Source organism: Megalobrama amblycephala, linkage group LG12 (genome assembly GCF_018812025.1).
Source record: "Megalobrama amblycephala isolate DHTTF-2021 linkage group LG12, ASM1881202v1, whole genome shotgun sequence".
NCBI lineage: Eukaryota > Metazoa > Chordata > Actinopteri > Cypriniformes > Xenocyprididae > Megalobrama > Megalobrama amblycephala.
Window position 1 is genome coordinate 21,296,677 of NC_063055.1, and position 26,923 is coordinate 21,323,599.

Here is a 26,923-nt window from a genome sequence, read left to right on the forward strand (position 1 = left end):
ATGCTACAAGCTAATGTAGCTAAAGTTTACTTCCTCCAGGGGGCGCGTGGGGCTCAAAAACAGAATCCCCCATTGAGCGGCATTAAATCTCAGAACATTTTTTGTCTTTTTAGAGATATTTGTTTATATAATATATACGAGTTTATATATCCATTTAATTGTAATACAAATAAAAATCTCCTTTAATAATCTCAGGGATCATGCACTCTATCGCCACTGCTGACCGGTAGCAACCCAAAAGCCTTGCTGATTCAGAGATACTCTGACCCAGTCGCCTCACCGTAACAATTTGGCCCTTATCAAAGTTGCTCAGATCTTAATTCCTGCCTATTTCTCCTGCATCCAACACATTGATTGTGAGAACTGATTGTTTGTTTAATATGTGGCCTTGATAAGAGATAATCAACGATATTCACTTAATCTGTGACTGGTCATAATATTTTGGCTCATCATATATATATAGTAGCCTACTGTGCAAAAGTCTTAGGCCAACATTAGATGTTGTTTTAGCAATGGTATAATGATATATATAATTATTTCTCAGTCTCTTTATTAGAATATAATGAGAAAATACAAGAAATGTGTATGCAGTAGGCCTATTAAAAACCAAAAAACCCAAAGTATTTAGTGACCCCCCTTACACTTGAGCAGTAGCAGGAACTGGCTCTCTTAAACAAAATGGAAACGGACTGGAAGGCCAAGAGAAATGTGAAAATATGAGAAGTTTCTCAGATTTTCTTCTTTGAGAAAATGGAAGAAGTCCAGGAGGTCGCACTAAATACTGATTTTTGCTTAAAGAAAACATTTTGTTCTGATTTATTTTTTTGTTTTTTACATTTTGTGTATATATTTCCTGTATTTTCTGTTTGTATCGTAATAAAGACTAAAAAAAGAAATATGGATGGTCATTAAAACAATGCTAAAACAACAACGCTGATGGTGGCCTAAGACTTTTGCATAGTACTGTATATATATATATATATATATATATATTTTTTTTTTTACTCTTTTTGGGCCAACAGAAGTATGCAATTTGTAATCTGCCCTATTTGCTTATAGTGAGACTTATTTGAGTTCCAGTCCCACAGAATTCACTAGCAACTATTCTGTAATGTGAAAACAGACAGAGAAAAGTAGCCGATTCACGATATTAAGAACCCTATTAACCAGAATCAGACACATCTACTGTAATATAACTAAAGATAGCACTATATATGTTTGCTTTCAAAAATATTTCACCAGAATATACAGATATTCTTGAATTGCTGTCAACACATGCACTGATGTAGTTATAGTATCTACCAACAGGGACTTACTAGGCCATGCTAACCAGCCAAGACATTGACCCACAGGCATAGTAACCATTTTAAAGGTGCCCAAGAACGTTCTTTCACAAAATGTAATATAAGTCGAAGGTGTCTCCTGAATGTGTCTGTAAAGTTTCAGCTCAAAATACCCCATAGATTTTTTTAAATTAATTTTGGGGCATCATTAACAATGCACAGATTTACACTCGGCGCCGCCCCCTTAAATCGCGTGCTCCCTGCCACACCAGCTGTCGACTATATTACAGCGCATTTACAAAGTTCACACAGCTAATATAACCCTCAAATGGATCTTTACAAGATGTTCGTCATGCATGCTGCATGCATGCTTCGAATTATGTGAGTAAAGTATTTATTTGGATGTTAAAGTTTTATTCTGAGTGAATTTGAGGCTGTCCTCCGTGGCTAATGGCTAATGCTACACTGTTGGAGAGATTTATAAAGAATGAAGTTGTGTTTATGCATTATACAGACTGCAAGTGTTTAAAAAATGAAAATAGCGACGGCTCTTGTCTCCGTGAATACAGTAAGAAACGATGGTAACTTTAACCTCATTTAACAGTACATTAGCAACATGCTAACTAAACTTTTAGAAAGACAATTTACAAATATCAGTAAAAATATCATGCTATCATGGATTATGTCAGTTATTATTGCTCCATCTGCCATTTTTCGCTGTTGTTCTTGGTTACCTAGTCTGATGATTCGGCTGTGTGCAGCTCCAGACGTTAACTGGCTGCCCTTGTCTAATGCCTTTTATAATGTTGGGAACATCATGGGCTGGCATTATGCAAATATTGGGGCGTACACCCCCGACTGTTACGTAACAGTCGGTGTTATGTTGAGATTCGCCTGTTCTTCGGAGGTCGTTTAAACAAATGAGATTTATATAAGGAGGAAACAATGGGGTTTGAGACTCACTATATGTCTTTTCCATGTACTGAACTCTTGTTATTTAACTATGCCAAGGTAAATTCAATTTTTGAATCAAGGGCACCTTTAACAGTTCTTTTCAGGGTGTAAATTATTGATTTTGAAGAATACGTCACATGTCAGCACAGCTTTCACTCAGTCTTTTTTTTTCTTTTCCTATTTCTCAATAACTCTGTTTCCTCATTCTGTGTGTGTGTGTGTGTTCTGTAATGAAATGGAAACAGGCAAAAGGAAAATGTACTGCGTCAGAAAAGGGGGGACACAGCATTGTTTAACTTATGTTATAAACAAAGGAAAAGCTTTTAAGAATGTGCAGACAGTTGTTTACGGCATATTATAATCGATGAGTCATTACACAATAAAGAGGATGCAGAATTCTTGTGGCATCCTCTTTAGCAATAGGATGTATATCATGTCACTGCATGTCTCACTGGTCTTCCAGTTATAGGTCTAATAGTTATTGCTGATGTACCACATAACAGATTTATCTTGCAAGACTTGTGGCAGTAACTTTTGGATGTCTAGAAATTATAGATTTCTTAACAGCAGAGGAGCTGTGTTCATGCTGCTAGAACAGTCTGCTTAAACATGTGGTTGTTAAGGTACAGCCCTTGGAAAATTTATCTCGACAGAGAAGTTTCCCATCTACGTGTAACTTTTCTTCAGGATTCCATTGCCAGTGTCCTGACGCCGAGTGGAACATTAAAGTGAACAGTTCCAACAGTTCCTCTCCAACACCACCCTGTCCTGCCTTTGTGTGGAATTGGATCTCTGAGGTTATTCAGACAGAAACTGTGCTTCCTTCCTTGCCCGTTCAGTTACCTCTCAATCTGCCCAACACAGTTCTTTTCAGTTAGACAGTGTTTTTTTGTTTTATTTAGTTTTTTAAAAAAGCAGGGGTCCTTAAAAGGGGGTCTGCAACTATACTGCAGTGGGTCCAGATATTGTTTAGTGATCTTACTCATTTTTGTGAGAAAGTGAAATTATGCCTTAAACAAAAATGCAATATTCAGTTAAGCTAAATGCTTCATAGTTTATGTTAAAATGTAAATGATTCTGTGCATGGCTCAGTAATACTTATTTTAATCGATTTGCTCCGTTAGCATCATAAAACATCATATAAATTAGAGATGCACTATAATACACTGTATTAGAGAATTGGTTGCACTTTATTATATAGTACATGCACTTATGTGTACTTACAGTGTACTTACCTAAGAAAGTACTGGGTAATATAAGGTAACTACTGTAAATGGTTTAAGTTTAGGGGTAGGTTCAGGGTTAGTACCTAGTTATTACCCAGTTATTGCAATTACTATAATACGGTAAATACTTAGTATGTACATGGGGAACAGGACTGTAAAATAAAGTGCTTTTTTTTTAAATCCATCCATATTGAACAGTATTGTACCGTTCAAAAGTACAATGTTAAAATATTTTTGAAAGAAGTCTCATGCTCAGGGCTGCATTTATTTGATTAAATATACAGTAATATTGTGAAATATTATTACTGTTTATAATAACTGTTTTCTATTGTAAAATATTTTAAAATTCATTTATTAATGTGATGGCAAAGCTGAATTTTCAGCATTACTACTCCAGTCTGCAGTGTCACATGATCCTTCAGAAATCATTCTAATATGCTGATTTGATCAGGATTATTTGGTGAATATAGAGTTCAGAAGAACAGATAAGGATTCTTTATCGGCACTTTTATGCATCCTTGCTGAATTAAAGTATTCATTTCTTTAAAAAAAAATCATTTCAATATTGTATAAAATTGAGTGTTGTATTTTAACATTTTAAAATGTTTTACATTTCCATGTTCTGTCTCTATATCCAGTAAATGTGTCCTTGAACCGTTGAAGCCACCATATGAGAAAAGTAGTTTTTCAGCATCCAAGTTGTTCTCAAGAACTTGCACATGTCTGGACGTGAATGGAATGAGGCAAATATAGGCAAGACATGTTAGTGCATATTCATACTGAATTTTAAATGTCACGCAGACTACGGAATGCAGCTGAAGTGGGGAAATAAGTATTAATCGGAGGCATATTTTAAATAGAAACTGCTTTTGTGCACACATCTTTGTGGTGAGGTATGGTGCTCTTGTGCAAATAAGTCAGCCATACAGTCTCTGTGGGCTTTATTGCAGTTCCTCTAGGCATCTCTTTTCAAAGGTTGAGCGTTTGCTGTCTCTATGGCAACCACATCGCTCTATGGCTGCGTAGGATATCCTCTGCATTTCAAAACAGTTCCCACAGTCTGTGCTTTCATAATGGAGTACCACCTCCCCTTGGTCCTCAACTATGTCTGCCGTTAGATAATCATCACATGCAACCCTCTGATATTGAACCGTGTGCTATTCGGGTTTATGCTTTTTCATCCTGTTGCTTGAACAGATCCAGCATTTGTACACATACCTTAACTCACTCAGAGCAGAAGAGAAATGTCTCATATACTGTTTGAGTATAGGACAGCTCTTTGTGGATGAAAAGCTTTGTGACCTAGATTTAATGATAGAATGTTTTTCAACTCTTTAATGGATCTGAGTGTATGTCTGCCATTTGTGTGTGTGTGGTAGGATCGAGACTCCCAGCTGCACAGGTCACTGGGCAGACTGGTCACGCGAGCGAGAACACACTTTTTTTGGTGCTCGTGCAAAATGGACAGAGCACATGAGCCAGAGAGCACTTTTCCACTGCCGAACCGCTCTCAGATACACAAACAGAAGGTCTCTGAGGGGCACGCCTGGGGAAAAGCACAGCAGAAGGCAGAAAAACACCCGGCCCTATATCTTCTTGAGCTGGAAAACAGGAGTGTGAACACTGGACTGAATGTGATGCACAGCTGGCTTGAGTGGGAGGCACTGCAATTTAAAGCGTGATGTACCTGCATACCTACGTCGCATCTATGGGTGTGGGTGTTTACATGGCTAGGAGATTGTTAGAGAGAGAGACAACGTGCGAAAGGAAGCACTGGGAGGAGGCCGAGTTCTTCAGATTTCTTACCGTCTTCTGAGGCGAGCGAAGTAGATGGCAACAGAGTGTTAGTGACAGCGGCAGCAAGTTCCTGTTTGTGCTGTGTGTAACTCGTACAGAGAAATACAGAGAGAGGCGAAAGAGAGCGAGAGTGCCTGTGCACTCACTCTGGAAAGGGAACGATTGAAAGGGAGAGCGTGAGAGAGGGAGGGAGGGAGGGAGGGAGTTGTGTATCAATGAGAGCAGACAAGGGGGAGCAGCATTCCCCTAATATGAAGCAGGCGCCTGGACAGCAGCCTGCGCTCTCTCCATCGGGTAAGATGGAGCCCAAATCTCTGTTCAGCCTGCAAAAAGCCCTGGCTCAGCCTGTGAAGATGTGCATGTTTGATTTTCCTGTCTCCATCCTGGATGATCTGGTAAGAGAGGGACTGCAGTCATTTCGTTCTGATTCACCTGGTGTGTGAGTTGGTGTCTGTGTGCATGTGTTTTTATTTAGTCGAAGTATGTACTCACCCTTTGGCTGTATTTTGCTGTTTTCATGCATGTTGGCTTAGAGCCAGAGGACTTTAACTGACAGTCCTCTATGGAACGGGGTTTTCATGGTAAAAGCACGTCAGTTCACACTGTTCCTTGTCGTTAAACGGGTTACAACTAATCGATAACGGCGTCTGGAGTTAGTTGTGAATGTCTTGCGCTCAGTAGTGAGTTCTACTATTGGCATGCGGAACAGGATGTTGTTGCTATGCTGCCCGTGGCTATCTGGCTTTTTTTTTTTTTTTTTTTTTTTTAAATTTTGGTGGCACATTTTTTGGCCAGAGATGTTCAAGGCTGATGTGCTACTTTTGCTAAGTAGCAGATGTTTTTGTGTGTCAGCACTTTTGCAGGTGTGAGTATGTGTCTAGGTTGCCGAGGCTTCCTTTATTGCATATTATATGGTCCACTTCAATACTGCACTGCAACTCCTTCAAGTTTTATGAGTCATCTTGAAACGAATGTTATCCACTGCTGGTCCTGTGGCTTTTGTTTTGGATCTTTTTGAATAAATGTGAATGAAAAGTTATAAAAAGCAATTGGGTTAATAAAAAAATTATGATTTTTTGTTGTTGTTGTTGTTGACATCTCTTAATTTATTCAAAAATGTGTTAAAAGTGCAGTTCATTCTACGGTGATATGAATACAACTGTTCTGGCAAGTTCATTTTGATATTTTTTTATATTCATTTTTTATATATTTTTATTTTTTATATTCATTTGATAGTTGGAGGACAGAAAGTAAAAAAAAATGTCTGGGTGATACAACTGTAAATTCTGAAATACTTCTGAAACTTTTGAAAACAAAACCTTATCAAGTAGTTATAGGTATATTTTATTATTATTTCTTATAAAAAATATAATACAAACACAAAACTGCTTTACTGCTTATTTTTATATATCTAAAAAACTTTGCCAAACCAAGGAAAAAAAACATAATGAAGGAAATTATGTCATAGAGGGGACCCCTGCAGACTCTCATAGGTGTGTCAAGGTCAAAAAGTCTCTTAAAATATGAGATAATTTGTCATAATACTTTTTTAAGACAAGGCAAGGTTAGTTCAGGTTGTAAAATATCATATGTGCGACTCCCCAAAACGTATTTTATAATTTTATCATTTTTGAATTAATAAACCATGATGCTTGTAAAAATAGCCTATTTACTCACATTATTATTTTTTAATTATTATTTATGTTTTTTAAAATATTTATATGTGTACACACATCTATTCATAGTATAAGGAAAATATCACTTTTTTTGTTATTGAATTCATTTGAATTAAACTGAAACTTTTCTCAAATGGTATAAAAGTTTTTCAGAATCACCTGAAACCAACATGAAAGGGTTAGTTCACCCAAAAATGAAATTTCTGTCATTAATTACTCACCCTCATGTCGTTCCAAACCCATAAGACCTTCGTTCATCTTCAGAACACAAATTAAGATATTTTTGATGACATGCGAGAGGTATATGACTCATCCAAACAGCATGCAATCAACACTTTCAAAGTCCAGAAAAGTAGAAAAATACATAGTTAAAACCGTCGATGTGACTGCAGTGGTTCAACCTTAATTTTATGAAATCGACAAGAAAACTTTTTGTGCGCAAAAACAAAACAAAAATAATAACTTTATTCAACAATCTCTTCTTTCCCTGTCATTATTTTTACGCAGGTAACACAGTAAGCCCTGTTCCATGTTTATGTTCGAATGCAGGCTCAGTATTGGCCAAAGTTGCACACGTGAGCAGCACGACGCATGCGTGTGATGCTGACGCAGGAGCCGGCCAATAATGAGTCGCCGTTCTGATGTAGAACCTGGAAGCGCTGGACGTAAACAACATATGAGAATGACACAGAAGAGAAGATATTGTTTAATAAAGTCATTATTTTTGTTGTGTTTTTGCACACAAAAAGTATTCTTGTCGCTTCATAACATTAAGGTTGAACCACTGCAGTCACATCGATGGTTTTAACAATGTCTTTACTGGGCCTTGAAAGTGTTGATTATATTGCTGTCTATATAGACGAGTCATATTCCTCTCGGATTTCATCAAAATATCTTAATTTGTGTTCCGAAGATGAACAAAGGTTTTACGAGTGTGGAACAGCATGAGGGTGAGTAATTAATGACAGAAGTTTCATTTTTGGGTGAACTAACCCTTGAATACAAAGTATATTTCTAAGAACTTTGCCCATGTGTTTTCAACCTGAAGTTTTTTTTTCTTTATCATGGATGTTCAATTCTTAAGTCATACTTTATTGAACAACTTCAATCTTCATCAGTATCTGATTTTATAAACTCACTGCACTAAAGATTCATTCACATCAATACACTTGGTACACTTTTCAGCAGTTTGGCAACCCTGGTATCGGATCGGCGTGTATCCGTGTCTCAGCCAGTGACTGTCCGTATTCATTGACTGGACAGGGCTTGTGATATAGTTTCTCTTTTGGCCCCAGTCGTGAGGAGAAAGCACTTTTAAATGCCAAGTTCTGAGTGTCAAAGCGCCTTAGAATTGTAATTGAGCTCCAGAGAATAAAGCGGGGTAATAAATTGAGCTACAGAATGGTGTTTCTGTGGCACTCAAGAAAGGAAAGTATGTGAGCTCTCTCTGTGAAAAAGAATCAGGGATTTACATACTATATTAGTTTTTGACCTATTTTTGAAAGGAAGTTAGGTGTCTTCAATACATAAAGCTGTTATTGGATTGCACTTCCTTATACTGAGAGCTGTTTCACATTGGCCTGTTATAACAGCATCATTGTTTTAAGCCACATAGGCCACGTACACACTGTAAGTTTCAAGAGTGACAACCGCATTTAAATGCGGGAGTGAATCCCCTAAATTATCGTTACGTGTGTGTACGGAACAGGACTCACTCTCGAAACTGCGATGATTGACAGTTTGGAAACCATAGCGACGTTCTGGCGTCTCTCATGTTTGGTATCCGTTATCGTGACCAAAGTAATATTAAAGTGACAAAACACTAGTTATTTTCAGCAATTTAAACACACTAACACTGTCGACGGAGGCGTCGTGTTTTATGCTTGGACAGCCTGTTTCACACGGCGCGCGCTCTTTCTGTGTTGCCATGGTCACTCACTATAAGCGTTTTTGGGCTTGTTGTTTAAGCTCGTCTCATAAAGCAAACGGGTTTATGGAGTTTTTAAAGTGAGCAAACATGAATCGCGATTTTCAGCATAAAGCATTTGCATAGGCTTGTGCTTCGTGATTCGCCGCGCATACACGAGAGACACACGTTGCCGGTGCTCGTAAACGTCATTAACAACTAGTTGTTCAGTTCGGTTCCGTACACACTGCATAGAATTTCTGTAAATGCGGTTGTCACTACCTGTATTTTTCGGGAGTTAATACGGTTGTAGAATGCGGTTGTCACTCTCGTATTTTACTGAACTGTGTGTGTTATCTATATTAAGCACTAAAAGGTGAACTGACAACCGAATTTAGCTGTAGTGTGTACGTGCCCATAGACATGCATTGACAAGGTCTGGCCTCTTTAACATCAGTATCCACCTGTTTGTGGGTCAGGTTTTGTCTAGTCTCACATAGCCAGACTTTTGACGGTCCATACTGCAGCTTATTCTAGCCAAGAACTGCCCATTTAAATAATGCCGTGGCAGTATCTGAAAATGATTGTAGAAAATACACAGAAAAACGTGTAAAGACTATAGGCTACAATAAGTATAGAATATTTCATAATTAGCAGAATAAATACTCTGAATATCTTCCAAAAACTTCATGTCACTAACCTGACAAACTGTGTCAAATCCAGTGATTATTTCTTTCTTATCAATCCGGTACCTTGACTTTGTTTGACTATGTTTTTGCTCCTTGAAGTTGAGCCCATCGGAAAATTTGCAGAACTATACATCAGACAGTTATAGGTAACAGAATGTTTTGCCTAGATTGTTGAGACCAAACACACCCACAAGGATAGTAAAAACTGATTTTTACCTAGATTGTGGGGGCATTCTATAAAAAAAAATAGTTTGACTCTAAAATAAGTAGTATTTTTGTCACTGGGTAAAGAAACATAGTTTGGTGGGGCTAGTATAGAAGGATAACCATGAGTAAAAGTGTTTTATAGCGACATGATGTGAACATTTGCTCCCCCACATGGTTTGATGTTCTCTTGATGGAACAGAAAGTAGTCACACAGGTTATAGTTTTGTTTGATTGCTTCACTTGCACTTTCCGTTTTGTGTGGGAATTTCTGGGAAGTCTTAGAAAGGCTTGTGCTTTACAAATGATTCCTTAGTAACCCTGAAGGTGTTAATAGTAGAGCTTATAAGAAAAGCTTCAGTCGATGTTGTGGATTTCAGTGTGAGAGAGTTAGTGTGTTACCGTGTTCCCTGTGTATTGATACAGCTGTTTGAGTCCACACGTGTCGGACAGGGACAGTGTTTTAGGGTCAGCGAATGGGGAAGGAGAAATTTGCACTTTGTATCTGTCACAAGATTGACAGATCTTGCATTTTATGCTTCAAAGACTCAATTGAGAAGGTGATGTGCTGGAAAGACAGAATTGATCAACTTGTTCAACTGATACGCTGGTGTGGCTTTGGTTGTATGTACGTGAATGATGATCTGTTCTGTGATTTGGAATGTTTAGAGGAAAGAAAACAGGTAAGAAGAACCACTTATTTGCTCTCTAATAGTCTGCAAATGTATCTAGTTAGTCTAGCTATCAGCTGATCTTATTGTCCTATTAATGTAGTCAAAATATGATTATATGTTTTATGATTACTGTGTTTATTCATATTTCATGTTGCCTCTAGTGCTATTCGTTGAGTTGGCAGGTTAATAATTTCTGGGATTACACACAAAGGCATTATAAAAAATATATTCAAAATCAGTTGATGGAGCATGCAAAGAGATTTCATTTGAAGATGGTGGGCCGTTTCTAGAGAAATCTGTTCAAATCTGTGCAATCTACAGTTTGACATCTCCCTAAGGCGGAGGTGTGTGTGGGTGTGAATGGATACCAATGAGTGACAAGTTGCTTCCTGCACCTTTTAAAATATTCTTGGCTGTGATAGTATCTTTCAGGTGTTTTCCACAGCCTGAGAAGTGTGTACCTTATCCTCTTCTGGGTCTTTCTTTATTTGGATGAAGTAAACAAAGGGAGAAAGAAAGAAAACAACATCTAGAAGTCAAATTTTCAATACATTTCAAGTAATCACTCAGAATTGATCTGATATTAAATCTTTTTGGAGTTGTGCACCTCAAAATTAAAAAAAAAAAAAAAAAAAAAAAAAAAATTGATTCCTTTCCTTTGAAATGATGAAACTGGGTTGTGTAATATTGAAATGATGAGTAAACAATGAAAAAAAAAAAATAGTATATACAAGATCACTTTGCTCACAGTCTCATTACATTTGTCCCCATTTGAAGTTGTGTACTCTCAAAGTACATGTGTCCTTTCTCAGGTTGACACTGGCTTGTTAGGAGAGGAGACTGGGTTCAGGGTGAACATTGTTTGCTAACATTTATATGCGAGCTCTGATGGCCTTCATTCCCGATGGTAGGAAGGATTATAGAACAATTCTCCTAGATCCTATAATCACCTGGTTTTTGACTGTGTGTGTCTGGGCAAAAGGACAAAAGAGATAAAATGAAGCTTCTCCAAAGAATTATAAACCATGCTGGTGCTGTAAGAGAACAACAAGCTGTTATCTATCAATCTCAGCAGAGAGCAGCGCAAACAGAGGTTGTGCAATTGAGTTCCAGCTGCGGCAGAGATAGCCTTAGACTAAGTATACATGTTACAGCAATCCCAAACTTTTGGTGCCATGGGTCATCTCTGTTAAAGAAAAACACTGCATGGACATTTAGGCCCAGATATATATATATATATATATATATATATATATATATATATATATATATATATATATATATATAAATTACTATGTTTTTTTAACATTAATAATATTAAGAAATGAGCATCAAATCAAATCAGCATATTAGAATGATTTCTGAAGGATCACGTGACACCAGAATGATCAGTAATGATGCTGAAAATTCTGCTTTGCCATCACAGGAATAAGTTATAAAATATATTCAAATAGAAAACAGTTATTTCAAACTGTAATAATATTTCACAATATTACTATTTTTACTGCATTTTTTATCAAAAAAATACAGCCATGTTGAGCATAAGACACTTCTTTCAAAAAAAAAAATCTTATCGACCCCAAACTTTTGAATGGTAGTGTGTATTGATTAATACAATATATATTTATATATTTCAATACAGTAATATTGTGAAATATTACAATTTAAACTGTTTTCTATTTGAATATATTTTAAAATGTAATTTATTCCTGTGATAGAATAAATTACTCCAGTCTTCAGTGTAACATGATCCTTTAGAAAACATTTTATGCTGATTTGATGCTCAAGTTTACAGAGCACATGAATACATGAATTATGACAGCCTCATCAGGTTTTTCCCTATGTGTCTTTATTTCTCTTAGGGCATGAAAAATGAGATTTGATTTTTTTTTTTTTTTACACATTTTTCAAAGAGATTTTCAGATGTCCACTTGAGTGGACAGACAGTATGCATTTTTGGTTTAAACTGAAGAGATACTATATTAAACATAGTACAGTAATAACACAGCAATACTGTGTATTTACCAAACCAATAAATTAAATAATATAAAATTATGTGAAAACTAAAATATATACAAAAATTCTAAACGCAAAATCGCAATCTCATCAGAAATGAGAAGTGTTGGGGGTAACGCATTACAAGTAACAAGCATTACGTAATCAGATTACTTTTTTGATGTAAATGCAAATTACATTCTAACACAAATACATTTATTTACAGCCAAAAAAGTTACTGCAGATGAAGAATTTTTAGAAACAACAGTAACAGTATGAATTGTAGCTCAAATATAGCTAGTGATGCATGATGACCAATTTAGTGGACAGATGATTCATCAGAATTTCCTTCCAATCTAATATCAATACTTGGAAATCATATGACTACTTAGATGTTGCTTGATGCTAAAACATTATTTTACTGGCAAGACTCTCATAGGATAGAAGGAATGGATGGATATTCCAGAGCAACTTGGCATTTCTGACTGGCCGTCAGCCATCTTAGTTTGGAGAAAAAAACAATTGACATACAACGGCTTGCAGTATATAGGATGATGCACTAGTGTCCAATGTAAAGGTTGATGTCCAACTGTGCCATCAAAATCCATGCATATGCAAGAAAATGCTTTTTGAATAGCTGTGACCTCAATGTGTGAAAAAAAAAGGGAGTTTATGTGGATTTTGTGTTCTTGATGCAAGATTTATTTGGGTGGTGATTTAGACCGAAGAGTTCACAGATAACTTACAGCATAATAACTCTGTGTGATCTCTCTGCGTGGCAGCCAAGCATAACTAACAGCTGTTTCAATTCAGAGAGTCCAGGGTTATTCACATTCAGTTCAGTGTGTGCTGCCTTGAATTATGGCCACACATTTATTAGCAGAAGTGGTCAGAGAAATATTAGCAAAAGCTTATGTGAATTCTGAATAAATCTAAGTATAATTAATGTATTACTGAGTTTAGAGTTGCACACATTTTTTACATTTAGCTGGCTCTTATTCATCCCAATAGTACCAGGGATTTTGGACTTTATACTGACACCTGTTGGCCTGGTTGCAGTATATGGATATGGAGTTTGTTATATTGTTTGCTTTGTTTCAGTAAGGTGCTACTTTTATTTTTATGCTTTGAAAAGCGCCTAGAGTACTGGCTATACATATTATAATTTGTTGTTATTATAATCACTAGTAAACAATTGCATGGCATGCTGGTCAATATGACGGAGTAAATAAAATAAAACAGCTTTTTCTAGAAGAACTAGAGGTCTTTCTTTCTGGGTTCTTAATCTAATGTGGGTTTAAATCATTTAATACATTTTTTTTTTTTGATACATTTTTTTTAATTTGCTTATATATATATAATTTTTAGGGCATCTTAGCTAAGAGTGAAGTAGCCTAATATTAAAGCATCTCCACAGCTCTTATAGCACAAAGTCTGCTTTTCAAACAGTTATCTTGTCAGATTTCACTATATCATCATAATGGTTACCTCAGGGAAAATTCTGGATGGGAAAACACCATCAATCCAAAGCAGGTGCCTCACACAGCTGCTGCTTTTCTCGCAAAACACTATTCCACTGGAGGGTTTGAGTTTCCTTTTCACTGGAGCTTTGCGTCAGTGTTGCAGTCATCCCTGAAGAGTAAGTTACCAGTATTTTCCAACAGAGGGCGCTATTAGTATGTATTAAAGTCAGGGTCATGGCGTTGGTAAGATAATGCTGGGGTTGTGTGTTGTTGTGGTAACTAGGCTTACAGCTCAACAAATATTTTGAGGTTGGAACATGAATAGCCTACAGTTTAGGTTATTTATATACAGTGTGCCTGGTTGACAAGTCCACTTCATTCCTATTTAACTATTAAGCACATCTTTATTTTAGTGGCACAGTATAAGCATTAAACATGGGCCCTCCTTGTACCCTTAGAGTACACTGGGACTAAATTTTAGAAAAAAAAAAAAAAAAAAAAAAAAAAAAAAAAAATATATATATATATATATATATATATATATATATATATTAGTCAAATTTGATTAATAATCAAAACAAAGCTGTACAATATGCTGAAAGCCCATATGTGTTTTTTAAGTGCTTTTATTGTTTTGTCACAATTCCAAAACTTATGTGAAATCTAGAGTCAATAGAATGGTTAAATGCACATTATTATTATTATTATTTTTTTGTTTCATTTATTCAATTTGATACATGGGCAGATCGTCTTATTTATACACAAATGCCCTTTATATTTAGACCTAAGCTTGATAATGAGTCATATAATAGCTTAATTAATGCCATATAATTATTTCAGTTGCACCCATCTATTTATGGCCTGTGAATTTATAATCAAGCAATTAAAAATGATATTTTTAGTAGCTCACAACAGAGTTTCCCGGAACCTGACATCACAATTAGTCATACAAGGGGCGGGGCAACATGCGCTCTCGGGGAGGAAGGCCGGATGACTGAAGCGCGAGGGGCGGGGCCTAGCGGCTCAGGGTATTCCCTTCTGTACTTCACCCGAACCCTTACAGACCAGCGCACAGCAGAAGTCTGAGTGACAGAATATGGAGTTCGTTGTAAAATAATACATCGTAAACAGAGGTGACAGTCTTTTAGTAATGGTCTACATTACTGGGATACAGTCGGACGCTCTGGGTGTCAAACCCACGTCCCTGGATGAGCTGTTTGAGTCCAGCACTTGGAGAATTAAAAACATTTGGGATGGGGTGAAGCTGGAGATCGCGGCCGGAGATGGATGTCCGGTCGTCTTAAATAGTTTTACGCATTTGGACCCTGATCTGCCTATGCTGGAGGTAGTACACAGATTTAAACTAACATTTCTATAGGCTACAACTCTTGTATGTATGTATGTTTTAAAAATTGTATGTATGTACTATATATATATATATATATATATATATATATATATATATATATATATATATATATATATATATGTGTGTGTGTGTGTGTGTGTGTGTGTGTCTGTGTATATATATATATATATATATATACACATATACATGTTTAAAGTTAAAAATGTTATTTCATTTAGCTTTGTTATTGGTAACATCTTGTCTGTATTCTTGCTATGATATATTAGTTTTTTGTCAATTTTAGGTTTCTTCCCATTTTTCTAGGCATTTTTATGCAGATTGTGTCGTTGTATGTATATATATATATATATATATATATATATATATATATATATATATATATATATATATATATATATGTGTTGCTGAGCTAGTGTTTTTGTTCTACTTCGTCCTTGTTTCTGTCTTTTATGGAAAACTTTGAATTAGAGCAGGTTAGAGTAAACTTCTTCAAATACTCATCTAACTCAGTTACAATTCATACTGGCTTTATATGATCTTTGTCTTGTAAAAGTCTTAGGCCATCTTTAAACTGCAAAGGCAGCACAGAAGCTGCATCTGAAGTGGCATATATTCCACAAAAAAGACAGCATAAATGCATTTACACAAATCTCTTGTGCTTGTAGGCACATATGAAGTAAACCAAAACTGAATCTTCACCATAATCTTGGCAAGAGCAGCCTACTCTGTTTCCCTTTTCCTCCAACTTTCCCTTCTCTAAACTCTCCCCAAAAAGGGCCATGGAAATAAAGCAGTCAAATGAGATTTACGTTCCCTTCAGGTATTAAATGAAAACACAGTCTCCCCTCAAGATGATTAAGCTAAGGACACGGAAAGAAATGCTAAAATATGATTAATACAATCAGATGTTATGCTATTTTGAGAGTTTAACAAGGGCTGTTTGTTATGATGAGTTTGCCCACATAGTGCAGATATGTCAGCTGAGAATGGATGATTATATTTGAGAACCTCTTATATAATAGGCTACATGACAGCACAATTTACTTGTCAGATGTGATAAAAGACTTTCATTATTGATTTTCTATTCGTGACTTCTCAAACTCTCCAGCTCGAAATGTTTTCTAGGTTGTTTTTGAAGACGAGTAGCCTAAATTATTTTATTACCATGGCGGTCACACATTTCACAGTTGCTAGGTTGTTATGCTAAACTTGAGTTATCTGTCTGTGTTGTGTGAACAACATGTTCCTTTTTTATCTTGCATTTTAATGCCAACAGCACATTGTTGTGACTTAAACAGCAGTTCACACCAAAACTTGTTTACGACGTTGCAGCTTTGCTCTGGTCACGCATAAAAAGAAGGTTCTAGTGTGTCACCAGCTGCTAACCTTCCCTGGACTAAATCTAATCTGCTCTCATTACACACTTAGTGATGGTTAAATCTTCCATTCCACCCAGCACAGCACTAGAGCCCTTCTTCTTTGTGGCCGCATTTGCTTCAACTTGTGGAGATTTGCTGCAAAAAGTTGGCCTTTGGGTAACCATTGATGGATGGAGTTGCAATGGTCAAGTAACTTTGCTATAAATCCCTCTCTCTTATCTATAGCTCTCTCATCCTCTCTTATGGGATGGCTTGTAAAAGAAAAAGGGCACTGCAGGCACTTATCTCTGCTTTTTCAAGCCTACAGATGGCTTGGCAAAAGCTCAGAATTGGTCAGCCCTGAAGATCTAAACCAAATCATCCAGATGTAAAAGTACCCTCATTACAAGCCTAGTACATAAATCAGCTGATCTCTTAACGTAACAGCTGCCATAAAGGATCCAGTTTAAAATCTTGTGTAAGAGCACTTTAATGCTGTGGTATTGTCGTAAATGGACTTCTTATACCAACCAATTGGGATCAGTAAGATTTTTTGAAAAATAAGTCTCTTATGCTCACCAAAGCTGCATTTATTTGACAAAAATGACAGTAATTTTTTGAAATATTATTACAATTTAAAATAAATGTTTTCTATTTTAATATAATTTAAAATGTAATTTATTCCTGTGACAGCAAAGGTGAATTTTCAGCATCATTACGTCTTCAGTGTCACATGATCCTTCGGAAATCACTATAATACGCTGATTTGGTGCTCAAGAATAATTTCTTATTATTATCAATACTGCTTAATATTTTTGTGAAAACCTTGATACTTTTTTCTCAGGAGACTTTCATGAATATAAAGTTCAAAAAAACATCATTTATTTGAAATAGAAATCTTTTCTAACATTATTTACTGTCACTTTCAACCAATAATAAATCTCACTGAGCCCCAACTTGGGCACTGGGAACACTGGGTTATCGCTATAATACTTTTTGTCATTGTTCTGCTGTGTTTGTTAAAAGTGTTTACAAATTCTCCATTCTTCTTAAAGAGGCTTTTGTGTGATAGATTGAACTCGAAACGTCATAATGGGGACAGCGGAGCTGAGCTTTGTATAATGAGGAGAACAGACAGGGGTTACATTGACACATACAGAGGCGCTTTTGTCGTGAAAGATCTCTTGAATGGAAAGAGAGGGGTGAGAGGGAGGAACAGTGGGATGGTGATGAAGAGAAAACATGGATGTGAGAGGCAGGAAAGGGGAAAGTGGCAGAGTGAAGAGGCAGGAATATGTAGGTGAGCGTTGATGTAATTAAACAATTATATAATAATAACAAATACTCAATACACCACTGTTAAATCAGGTTTGTTAGGTTACATTTAGAAAAGCAGCTAGTGGAACCTGGGTGCTATCAATGCCAAGGTCATACTGATAAAATGCACTGTAAAACACTTTGAATAAATGGTTTGCTAAATGAATATTTCAGTGTAAAAGTGACTGAACAAAATATAATAGAATATCATACTGCTAGAGTTTTAAAATGAATGGTTCATCAAAAATGAAAATTCTTTCATCATTTATTCACCCTCATTTAGTTTCAAACCTGTATGACTTTACATGGGACATGATATGAAGTGAATTTTTAAACAATATTCAGTCTGTTCTTGGTCCCACTTTATATAAAGTGGCCTTAACTACTATGTACTTACATCACAAAATAAGTACAATGTACTTATTGGGTTCATATTGAATTGCAAAACACTTTTGCTGCTATTGAGGTGGGATAGGGGTAAGGTTAGGGGAAGCTTTGGTGGTATGGGTTGGTTTAGGGGTAGGGGTAGGGGTAAGGTGTAAGGGATGGGTCAACAGTGTAATTATAAATGTAATTACAGAAATGAATTACAGATGTAATTACATGCAGGTGTTTTTAAAATACAAGTACAATGTAAAAATATGTATGTACACAATAAGTGCATTGTAACAAATGATTAATTTAATTGTAAGTACATAGTAGTTAAGGCCACTTAATATAAAGTGGGTCCCTGTTCTTTTCTATAAAATGAAAGTCAGTGGTGACTGTGCACTGTAAAAAAAAATTCTGTAGTTTTTACAAAATAATTTTTGGCAGCTGTGGTTGCCAGAATAATTTTGTGAAAAATACAGAAAAACTGTAAACACATTTACAGAACAAACTGTAAATTTTACAGTATAAAACTGTAATTTAAGAAAATTTGAATGTAAACCAATAAATTCAACAATGCATGCTACTACTAAAATCTGTTTTGTACCTTTAACATATACTGACAACCACCATAATAATGCAGGTGGTAAAAGAGAAAGCCACATGAAGAATCAGAGTTCATCACAAGTAGCTTTTCCACTAGCTGAAGTATTTACTATTATAAAGAAGGTGCAAAGAGTCATTCACACAAACGCAAAACACCATCATACTTAAATAATGAAATAAACTTTCATTAAACAACAGAAGATGTAACATAAAACCCTAATGAACATAACTGATAACAAAAAACTATTAAGAAACATGATTATTTAAACAAAATACTTTCAAATGTGGAGTGTCACACAGGGAATTGTGGGAACATCAGTTTACAGATTTTGACTGTAAATTACACATTGATTTTGTCTTTTTTACTTATAAAAATCGTAAAATTTACAGCATTTTACTGTGAAAATTGATGAATGAATGTCTGGTTAGAGCTTTTATAGTTTTTCCCTGTATATAATACGGGAACTTACTGTTAACCTATTTACAATTTTTTTCCATAGCGTTTTTACAATATTTTACCGTTAAAATCACATTAATTTTTTACAGTGTGGTTGTCAAACTCCAAAATGAGAAAAAAGCACCATTGAAGTTTCCATCCTCATTTGCTATTTTCTAAGACTTATTAAGACAGCCAACATCAATGAATTCTGGTCATCAGACACGTGGGGACAACTTTTATTTTATTTTTTCATACTGAAAATTGACGGATCCAGTCCCCATTTACGTACGTTACATGAAAAAAAAAAAAGAAGCCACTACATACTTTAAAATATCATGTTTTTGTGATCCATGCACAAAATAATTCTGACCAAAATGATACATTGATTGTGTTTTTTCATGTAGAATGTTGGCAAATACAAATACAATTCTCTAATGTGCAGAAATGACCTGCTTTCATGCAGAATTACACCATGCATACATTCCTTATTTCTACATCTGCTCTATTCTGGAGCCAGACAGCAACCACACACAGCAGTTCTGAGCTGCACTCAGGCAGAGTCGGATAAATCTTTTTCCATGGCTTATATTGGAGAATTCCTTCCTTGGTTCTGCTAATCTCATTCCAAAATGCTGGAGCAGATTTCGTGAAAACCTTGGCACAACCAAAACACAGGCAAAAAAACATCCAGTTATTATTAATAACATCCAGGCCAGAAAAATACTGATAAAGCCATTTATCAAATAACGGTATGCAAACAATAGAGAAAAGCTTATCAGAGGTTAATGATTGCAGCTCGGTGATGTTTTACCCAATGTTTTGGTGAAAGTGGATGCTCAGTAAAACAGTTATGTGAAATATTATTACAATTTAAAATAACAATTTTCTAATTTAATATATTGTAATTTATTGCCATGGTGGCAAATCTAAAATTTACTCCAATTTTACAAAATTCATCCAGTCTTCAGTGTCACATGATCCTTCAGAAATCATTCTGATATGCTGATTTGGTGCTTGAGAAACATTTGTTATCAATGCTAAAAAGAGTTGCTATTTATAGAAACTATTATTCATTTTTTTCAGGATTCTTTGATTAATAGAAAGTTTAAATGAACAGCATTTATTTGAAATAGAAATTTTGATAAACAATGTAAAAGTCTTTACAGGTACTTCAATGCATCCTTGCTGAATAAAAGTATTAATTTCTTTCCAAAAAAAAAAACAATCCTACTGACCCCAAACTTTTAAAGATGCCCTAGAATTAAAAATTGAATTTACCTTGGCATAGTTAAATAACAAGAGTTCAGTACATGGAAAAGACAGACAGTGAGTCTCAAACTCCATTGTTTCCTCCTTCTTATATAAATCTCATTTGTTTAAAAGACCTCCGAAGAACAGGCGAATCTCAACATGACACAGACTGTTACATAACAGTCGGGATCATTAATATGACCCCAACATTTGCATATACCAGCTTATGTTCAAGGCATTACACAAGGGCAGAACGTCTGGATGTGCACATCTGAATCATCAGACTAGGGAAGCAAGCAAGAACAATAGCGAAAAATGGCAGATGGAGCAATAATAACTGACATGATCCATGATATCATGATATTTTTAGTGATATTTGTAAATTGTCTTTCTAAATGTTTCGTTAGCATGTTGCTAATGTACTGTTAAATGTGGTTAAAGTTACCAGCATTTCTTACTGTGTTCACGGAGACAAGACTGTCATTATTTTCATTTTTTAAACACTTGCAGTCTGTATAATTCATAAACACAACTTCATTCTTCATAAATCTCTCCAACAGTGTGTAATGTTAGCTTTAGCCATGAAGCACAGCCTCAAACTCATTCAGAATCAAATGTAAACATCCAAATAAATACCATACTTAAGCAAATTAGACATGCTGCATGACGAACACTTTGTAAAGATTCATTTTGAGGGTTATATTAGCTGTGTGAACTTTGTTTATGCTGTTTAAGGCAAGCGCGAACTCCGGGGACGGGGAGCACGAGAATTTAAAGGGGCCGCAGGCTGAATCGGTGCATAGTTAATGATGCCCCAAAATAGGCAGTTAAAAAAATGAATTAAAAAAAATCTATGGGGTATTTTGAGCTGAAACTTCACAGACACACTCAGGGGACACCTTAGACTTATATTACATCTTTTAGAAAGACGTTCTATGGCACCTTTAAACAGTAGTGTAGTTGATGAAGAAATCTGGAGTATCAGTATTCCAAGCTGCATGGCATTTTTTATGCCGACTCTTGTCATTGTGTCACTCTCATACTTTGAACACTAAGCCTGGTTAGAAGTCAAAAGAAGTCAGTGGATGATAGAAAAAAAAAGAAGAGTATGGAAACTTCCAGAATAAGGTGGATAAGACGAGAAATCACCTTTTCACCTTTCTCTGCCTTTTTTTCCACTGTAGATGTTTGCAGCAGTGAATCTGGCCATCACTCTTTGCTGAGGTTTTAATGTGCTATAACCGAATGTGCTGAAAAACCTACTGGCCAATGCCAAAATACACAGACTGCAGCTTCGCTCGACATATCCCATCTCTCTCTAGGTTAATAATTGTGCAGGACCATGAATCTCGAGAGAACATATGAAATGTAACCCAAATCCATAACTCTCATGACACAAAACAAATAAGCATTGTTTTGCTTCTGGCTATTACTAACAGAAAAGAGATTTGGTCACGGCTTACAGTGGCTTAAGCAGTGATCTGTTTAGGGCATTTATAGATATTGTATTCTAAGAGACAGTATTTTTCACAGCTATGCGTCATATGCAGCCAAGGCGATAAAAGCAAACATGCTTAGGTATTTAGACAATGTTATGACACATTATGAAGAATATGAATGAATGTTAGCCTTTTGAAGCCAGGCTTATTAATGATCAACAGGAGGACACCCGACGCAGAGCACAAGCAGATTGATCACTGCTGCTTCAAATTCCTTTCACCTGACCTCATTCATTTACTTTCTCACTTTGTTTTTACAGCTGCAAGGCTGTTCATATATGAAGTGTTCTTGCATTTCAGCTGTAAACACACCAGATAGTCTTTGTCCATTGCGACAGGTCTCTGTGGTTTTTTAGCATTTCACACCATGAGCAGCGCAGTCACACAACACGTTCACATAAAAACAGCTAGTTTTGCTTTCAAAAATAGGCACTTTTAGAACTACTTTTAACTTGACAAGTGTATTAAAAAGACTTGTGTGAAAAGTCCTGCCATGTCAAATTAATGTTTTTGAATGCAAACACACGGCCTGTTGATATTAAAGTCTATTTTTAAAATATCTTGTTTTTCTTCATTGTTTTGTAATGTTAATATGTTAAAGAGGACACATAATAGGGCTTGTCCTCTAACATCTTTGGACTCCTCCCTGATTTTGACAGCAGGAATTCTGCATTGTTTTTATGTTCTAAGAGTTGTTTGTGAAGGATGCATCTGTCAAGGAAGCTGTTACGCAGCAACTTTTCAGTGGTCTTTGTCTTTTCACAGGAAACCCTGTGGCTTTAGTGGATCAGAGGCAGTCGAGGGGTTCACAGCATGTAGCAGAGTTTGAGGAGTGTTTAATGCATTTTGTCATTGGCTGGGCTTTTTGTGACTTTGATCACCTTATACATTTTAAGTAAATGTATTTAGGTAAAAAGCAAGCCTGTAATTTGTGCTAAACATTCTTTCACCAAACAAAAGTGAAAGAATACGCTTTCTCTGGCGGTCGGTAGTTTTGAGGTAAATTTTCCCTTAGAAAGTACAGATAGGTGGTGTTTCTGTTTTGAAATGTCACATGTCAAAGATGGTCCTATACAGTGCTCTTGTGTTGTGTCAGGACTTTTTTTTTCAGGTCTCTGTGGTCAATCCTGCTACTACCCAAAATGAGTCAGAGGGGTTTCCCAGAGTCTGCATTGATTATTTTGTTTGGTGAAGTGGTCTACTTCCCCATTTCTCTTCATTTCTTTATTCACTTACACCAAGTTCATCTTTATATAATAATATAATATATATACCCTTAGATCTCCATGACTATCATTGTGATCATCAGAAGGAAATCAGTCTCAGCATACAGACATCAAGCATCTCGTGTGTTTTACAAGTTTGTGCAACATTTCAGCTTGAAAGCGATAGTAACTTTGTTCCTTTTTTGCCCATTGATGCACTTCCAAATAAATCACAGAAACAGTATTTCAAAGAAACTGTTGTGTGGCATGCATGTTTGTGTTTGTTACCATAGCTACTCCTGGGCAGAGAGCTGGGGTTGGGTTATCTGTTTAACCAATCTCCTGTAGAGAAAGCTGTTCTAATGACCATGCTCTGACTCACACCCACACTTACACAGGATACACCCTCACACGATTGGCTCTTTGCCTAAGGCAAAGCTTACGGTCACTTCCCACAGTTCCCTGGAAGTTCCTTCTTACTTTCCATAATGACGTCAGGTGCAGTACTTGAGTTAGTATGGCTGCAGGCTTTCTTAACTTAGCTTTATGTATGATATACCTACTGAATTAAAGGATTAATTGATTTTAAAATGAAAATTGCCCCAAGCTTTACTCACACTCAAGTGCAAATCTCTTTCTTATACAGAAGCCGGTCTGGCAGAAGATAGTTAGTTTATAACTTGTTAAATATGGATATTTTTCTTACACAAATGCATCGCTTCACTTCAGTACTGGAGTACGTTAATAATGAATGAATGCACTTTCTTGAGCTTCATACTCATTGGTCCCATTCACAGCCATCATAAAGCTTGGATGTGTCAGGATATTTATTATTATAACTCCGATTGTGTTCATCAGAAAGAAGAAAGTCATATACACCTGGGATGGCTTGAGGATGAGTAAAGCTTGGTGTAATTTTCAATTTTGCGGTGAACTAATCCTTTAAACCATTTATATTCTTAGATATGTTTTTATGATAATTTATGACAGACTTTGTTGGTTGTGGAGAGAATTTAAGTTTTAGACCTATTGTTGCTGAATAAATCAATCACAGGTGGCATATATTCTTGTAATGACACTGGTGACCAAAACCGTTTGCATCATGCTTCATCCATGCCAGTAGGCGTCAATATAAAGTCCGAGATCTCTGTCTTATTGGGCAGATAAACTTAACTGCTTAGTGCACATTTAAGACGTGGAGTTAAAGGGCTGGGTAAGCCATGTGACAGTGCCCGATAAAGAGCCACACTCTTGGTCTTGTGCACTTGGTGTTAAGGCTGTGTGTGGATTAGTAAGGAAATGAGCAGTAATCCCAGACTCACCCTTAAAGCCCCTGCTGTGCTAGAACTGTATGACCTTGCAAATTCACCAAAAAATGCAGTCAGAAGAATAGTACTTGTTTGATTAATAATCAGTTTTCTTTTTCTTTTGATCACATAATCAAATAATTTCAACTCAAATCAATATTTAATTTCATTATTTTATTACATTCATTTTGTAAGTAGCTGTGTAATAAGTAAGAAAAAGTACAAAAAGCTGGCCATGATCAAAAAACTGACTCTGTCTGGATGATACTCATCAGATCTCGTCATTGATATTTTATTTTTTGTGATAATGACTTGTACATTGTTTCTTAAATATATATGAAAATATAGAATATTCAATCCTTCTTCCCTCTTTGTCTGTAGAGCTCAGTTCAGGAGATCGGAGAAGAGGTAGAGGACGGAGCCATCTATACCATCACGCTCCGAAAGGTTCAGCTCCACCAGACGGCCAGTAAGGGGCAGCGATGGCTGGGCGTGGAGACAGACTCCGCCCTCAGTTTGTACGAGACCTGCAAGGGTCGGACCATTAAGGCTGGCACGCTGGAGAAACTGGTGGAGTACATGGTTTCGGCTTTCAAAGGGAAGGACTATACATATGTCACTATTTTCCTCTGCACTTACCGAGCTTTCGCCACCACCAAACAAGTGCTGGACCTGCTGCTTAACAGGTAAACGGATCATCAATCCCTAGTGCTTTTGGAAATATTAAATCAGAAACTACAAAATACCTAAAACGCATTCTCATCTATCTTAGGTATGCCAAACTGCACGATCAGCCAGTCTCAGGCAAGCCAAAACTCTCCTCAGAGGACCACACGGAACTTAAAAAGTATGTTACGATATTTAACTGTTATCTGTCATTACATGAAAATAATAATCGGTTTATCTGTATTGCCCATAAATTTAATATCGGTGCATCTTTATTTTTATGTTCATGGCAGTACTGTCTCATCTATCCTGGGTGCATGGCTGGATCAGTATTCTGAGGATTTCTGGAACCCTCCAGACCACGGATGCCTGCAGAGCCTCATATCCTACTTGCAACTTAACTTCTCTGGATCAGACTTGGAGAGACGAGCCCATAACCTGCTGGAACACTTCCAGCATCGGCAGCAGTCAGAGGTTGAGCTTGAAGGTACAATTTCACTAAAGATGTAAACAACTGACTCTCTGAACAACTGAAAATGGCATTTCAAACTGACCCTTATTTTTTGCAGGTGATCTATGTACCTGCCCCTTTGCCACACCAGAGGAGAGCAGCTTGGAGGATGAATTCTCACCCTCACACTTCATGTCCTTCAGTCCTGCCCTAGTCGCTGAGCAGTTAACAGTCATGGATGCGGTAAGACATCAAGATTTTGTCTAAAAAGTCTAAGTAATCTATTGGTTGAGGATCTGAGCTGGCAGAGACAAGGTTCGAGACTAATTTGGTTGCAAATGAGTAGGGAAACTGAAGAGAGAACAAGGACAGTCCTGCACCACAACCTTTGAACAAGGAGCTCAACCCCATGTTGTTTTATGGGGCCTATTTGTGCACAAAGTATATGCTAGTCAGCAGGTTTTGGTAGATTTGAAGCATTTAAAGATTATGGTCAGCTGAGAGAATTAAACCATGAAATAAGTCATGAAATACCAAAAATGAAAATAAAGTTTCATTTTCAAATCGAATTAAACTGGTGAATGCGACTGAACTCAATGTTTTTCACAGGAGCTGTTTAAGAGGGTTGTTCCCTACCATTGTTTGGGCGGCATATGGTCCCAGCGGGATAAGAAGGGCAAAGAGCACCTGGCACCCACCATCCGTGCCACTGTTGCTCAGTTCAACAGCGTGACCAACTGTGTGATTGCAACCTGCTTGGATAACAGGTCTCTCAGACCCTTTCAAAGAGCGAAGCGCATTGAACACTGGATAGAAGTGGCTAGGGTGAGGCACTGCTTTTACTGTTGTTTGTCATGTGATATTGTCAGAGGTGCAAAAATGCAACACAGACTCATTGAAAAAAAACATGCCTCTATTTAAATTTCCAAAAACATACCTATACATACATTCACTGCAGTTTTTAGATGAAATGAACACTAGTGGCAGTAAAACACAAACAACTTTTATTCCTTTCCAAATTATGATTACGGAGGCAGATTATTGATCAATAAAGATTATTTTTGCCCTGTTCCTTGCACAATACCTCATGTTATGATTATATATAATGTTATGACCTCAAAACACTTTTATAATGCATGATTTGTAAAACAATAGACGGTTTTATCACATAACCAGCTCCATATGTATGTGACATAGTAAACTTGCTTAGTAGCTCACC

General features: G+C 36.4%; 1 protein-coding gene across 3 annotated transcripts in view; it reads left to right on the plus strand.

The window, feature by feature from the left end:
* The first annotated feature begins 5,475 nt into the window (after positions 1-5,475).
* Positions 5,476-26,923, plus strand: part of ralgds (ral guanine nucleotide dissociation stimulator) — a 31,222-nt gene continuing 9,774 nt past the window's right edge. The window contains exons 1-6 of one of the 3 annotated variants that reach the window (XM_048209628.1): positions 5,476-5,655; positions 24,969-25,273; positions 25,360-25,434; positions 25,547-25,740; positions 25,823-25,947; positions 26,314-26,529. In XM_048209628.1, coding sequence (XP_048065585.1) covers positions 5,476-5,655; positions 24,969-25,273; positions 25,360-25,434; positions 25,547-25,740; positions 25,823-25,947; positions 26,314-26,529 — 1,095 coding nt within the window. Of the gene's footprint in view, positions 5,656-9,933; positions 10,419-14,517; positions 15,213-24,968; positions 25,274-25,359; positions 25,435-25,546; positions 25,741-25,822; positions 25,948-26,313; positions 26,530-26,923 lie in introns of those variants that run through there. The other 2 variants (XM_048209626.1, XM_048209627.1) reach the window with 2 other exon arrangements.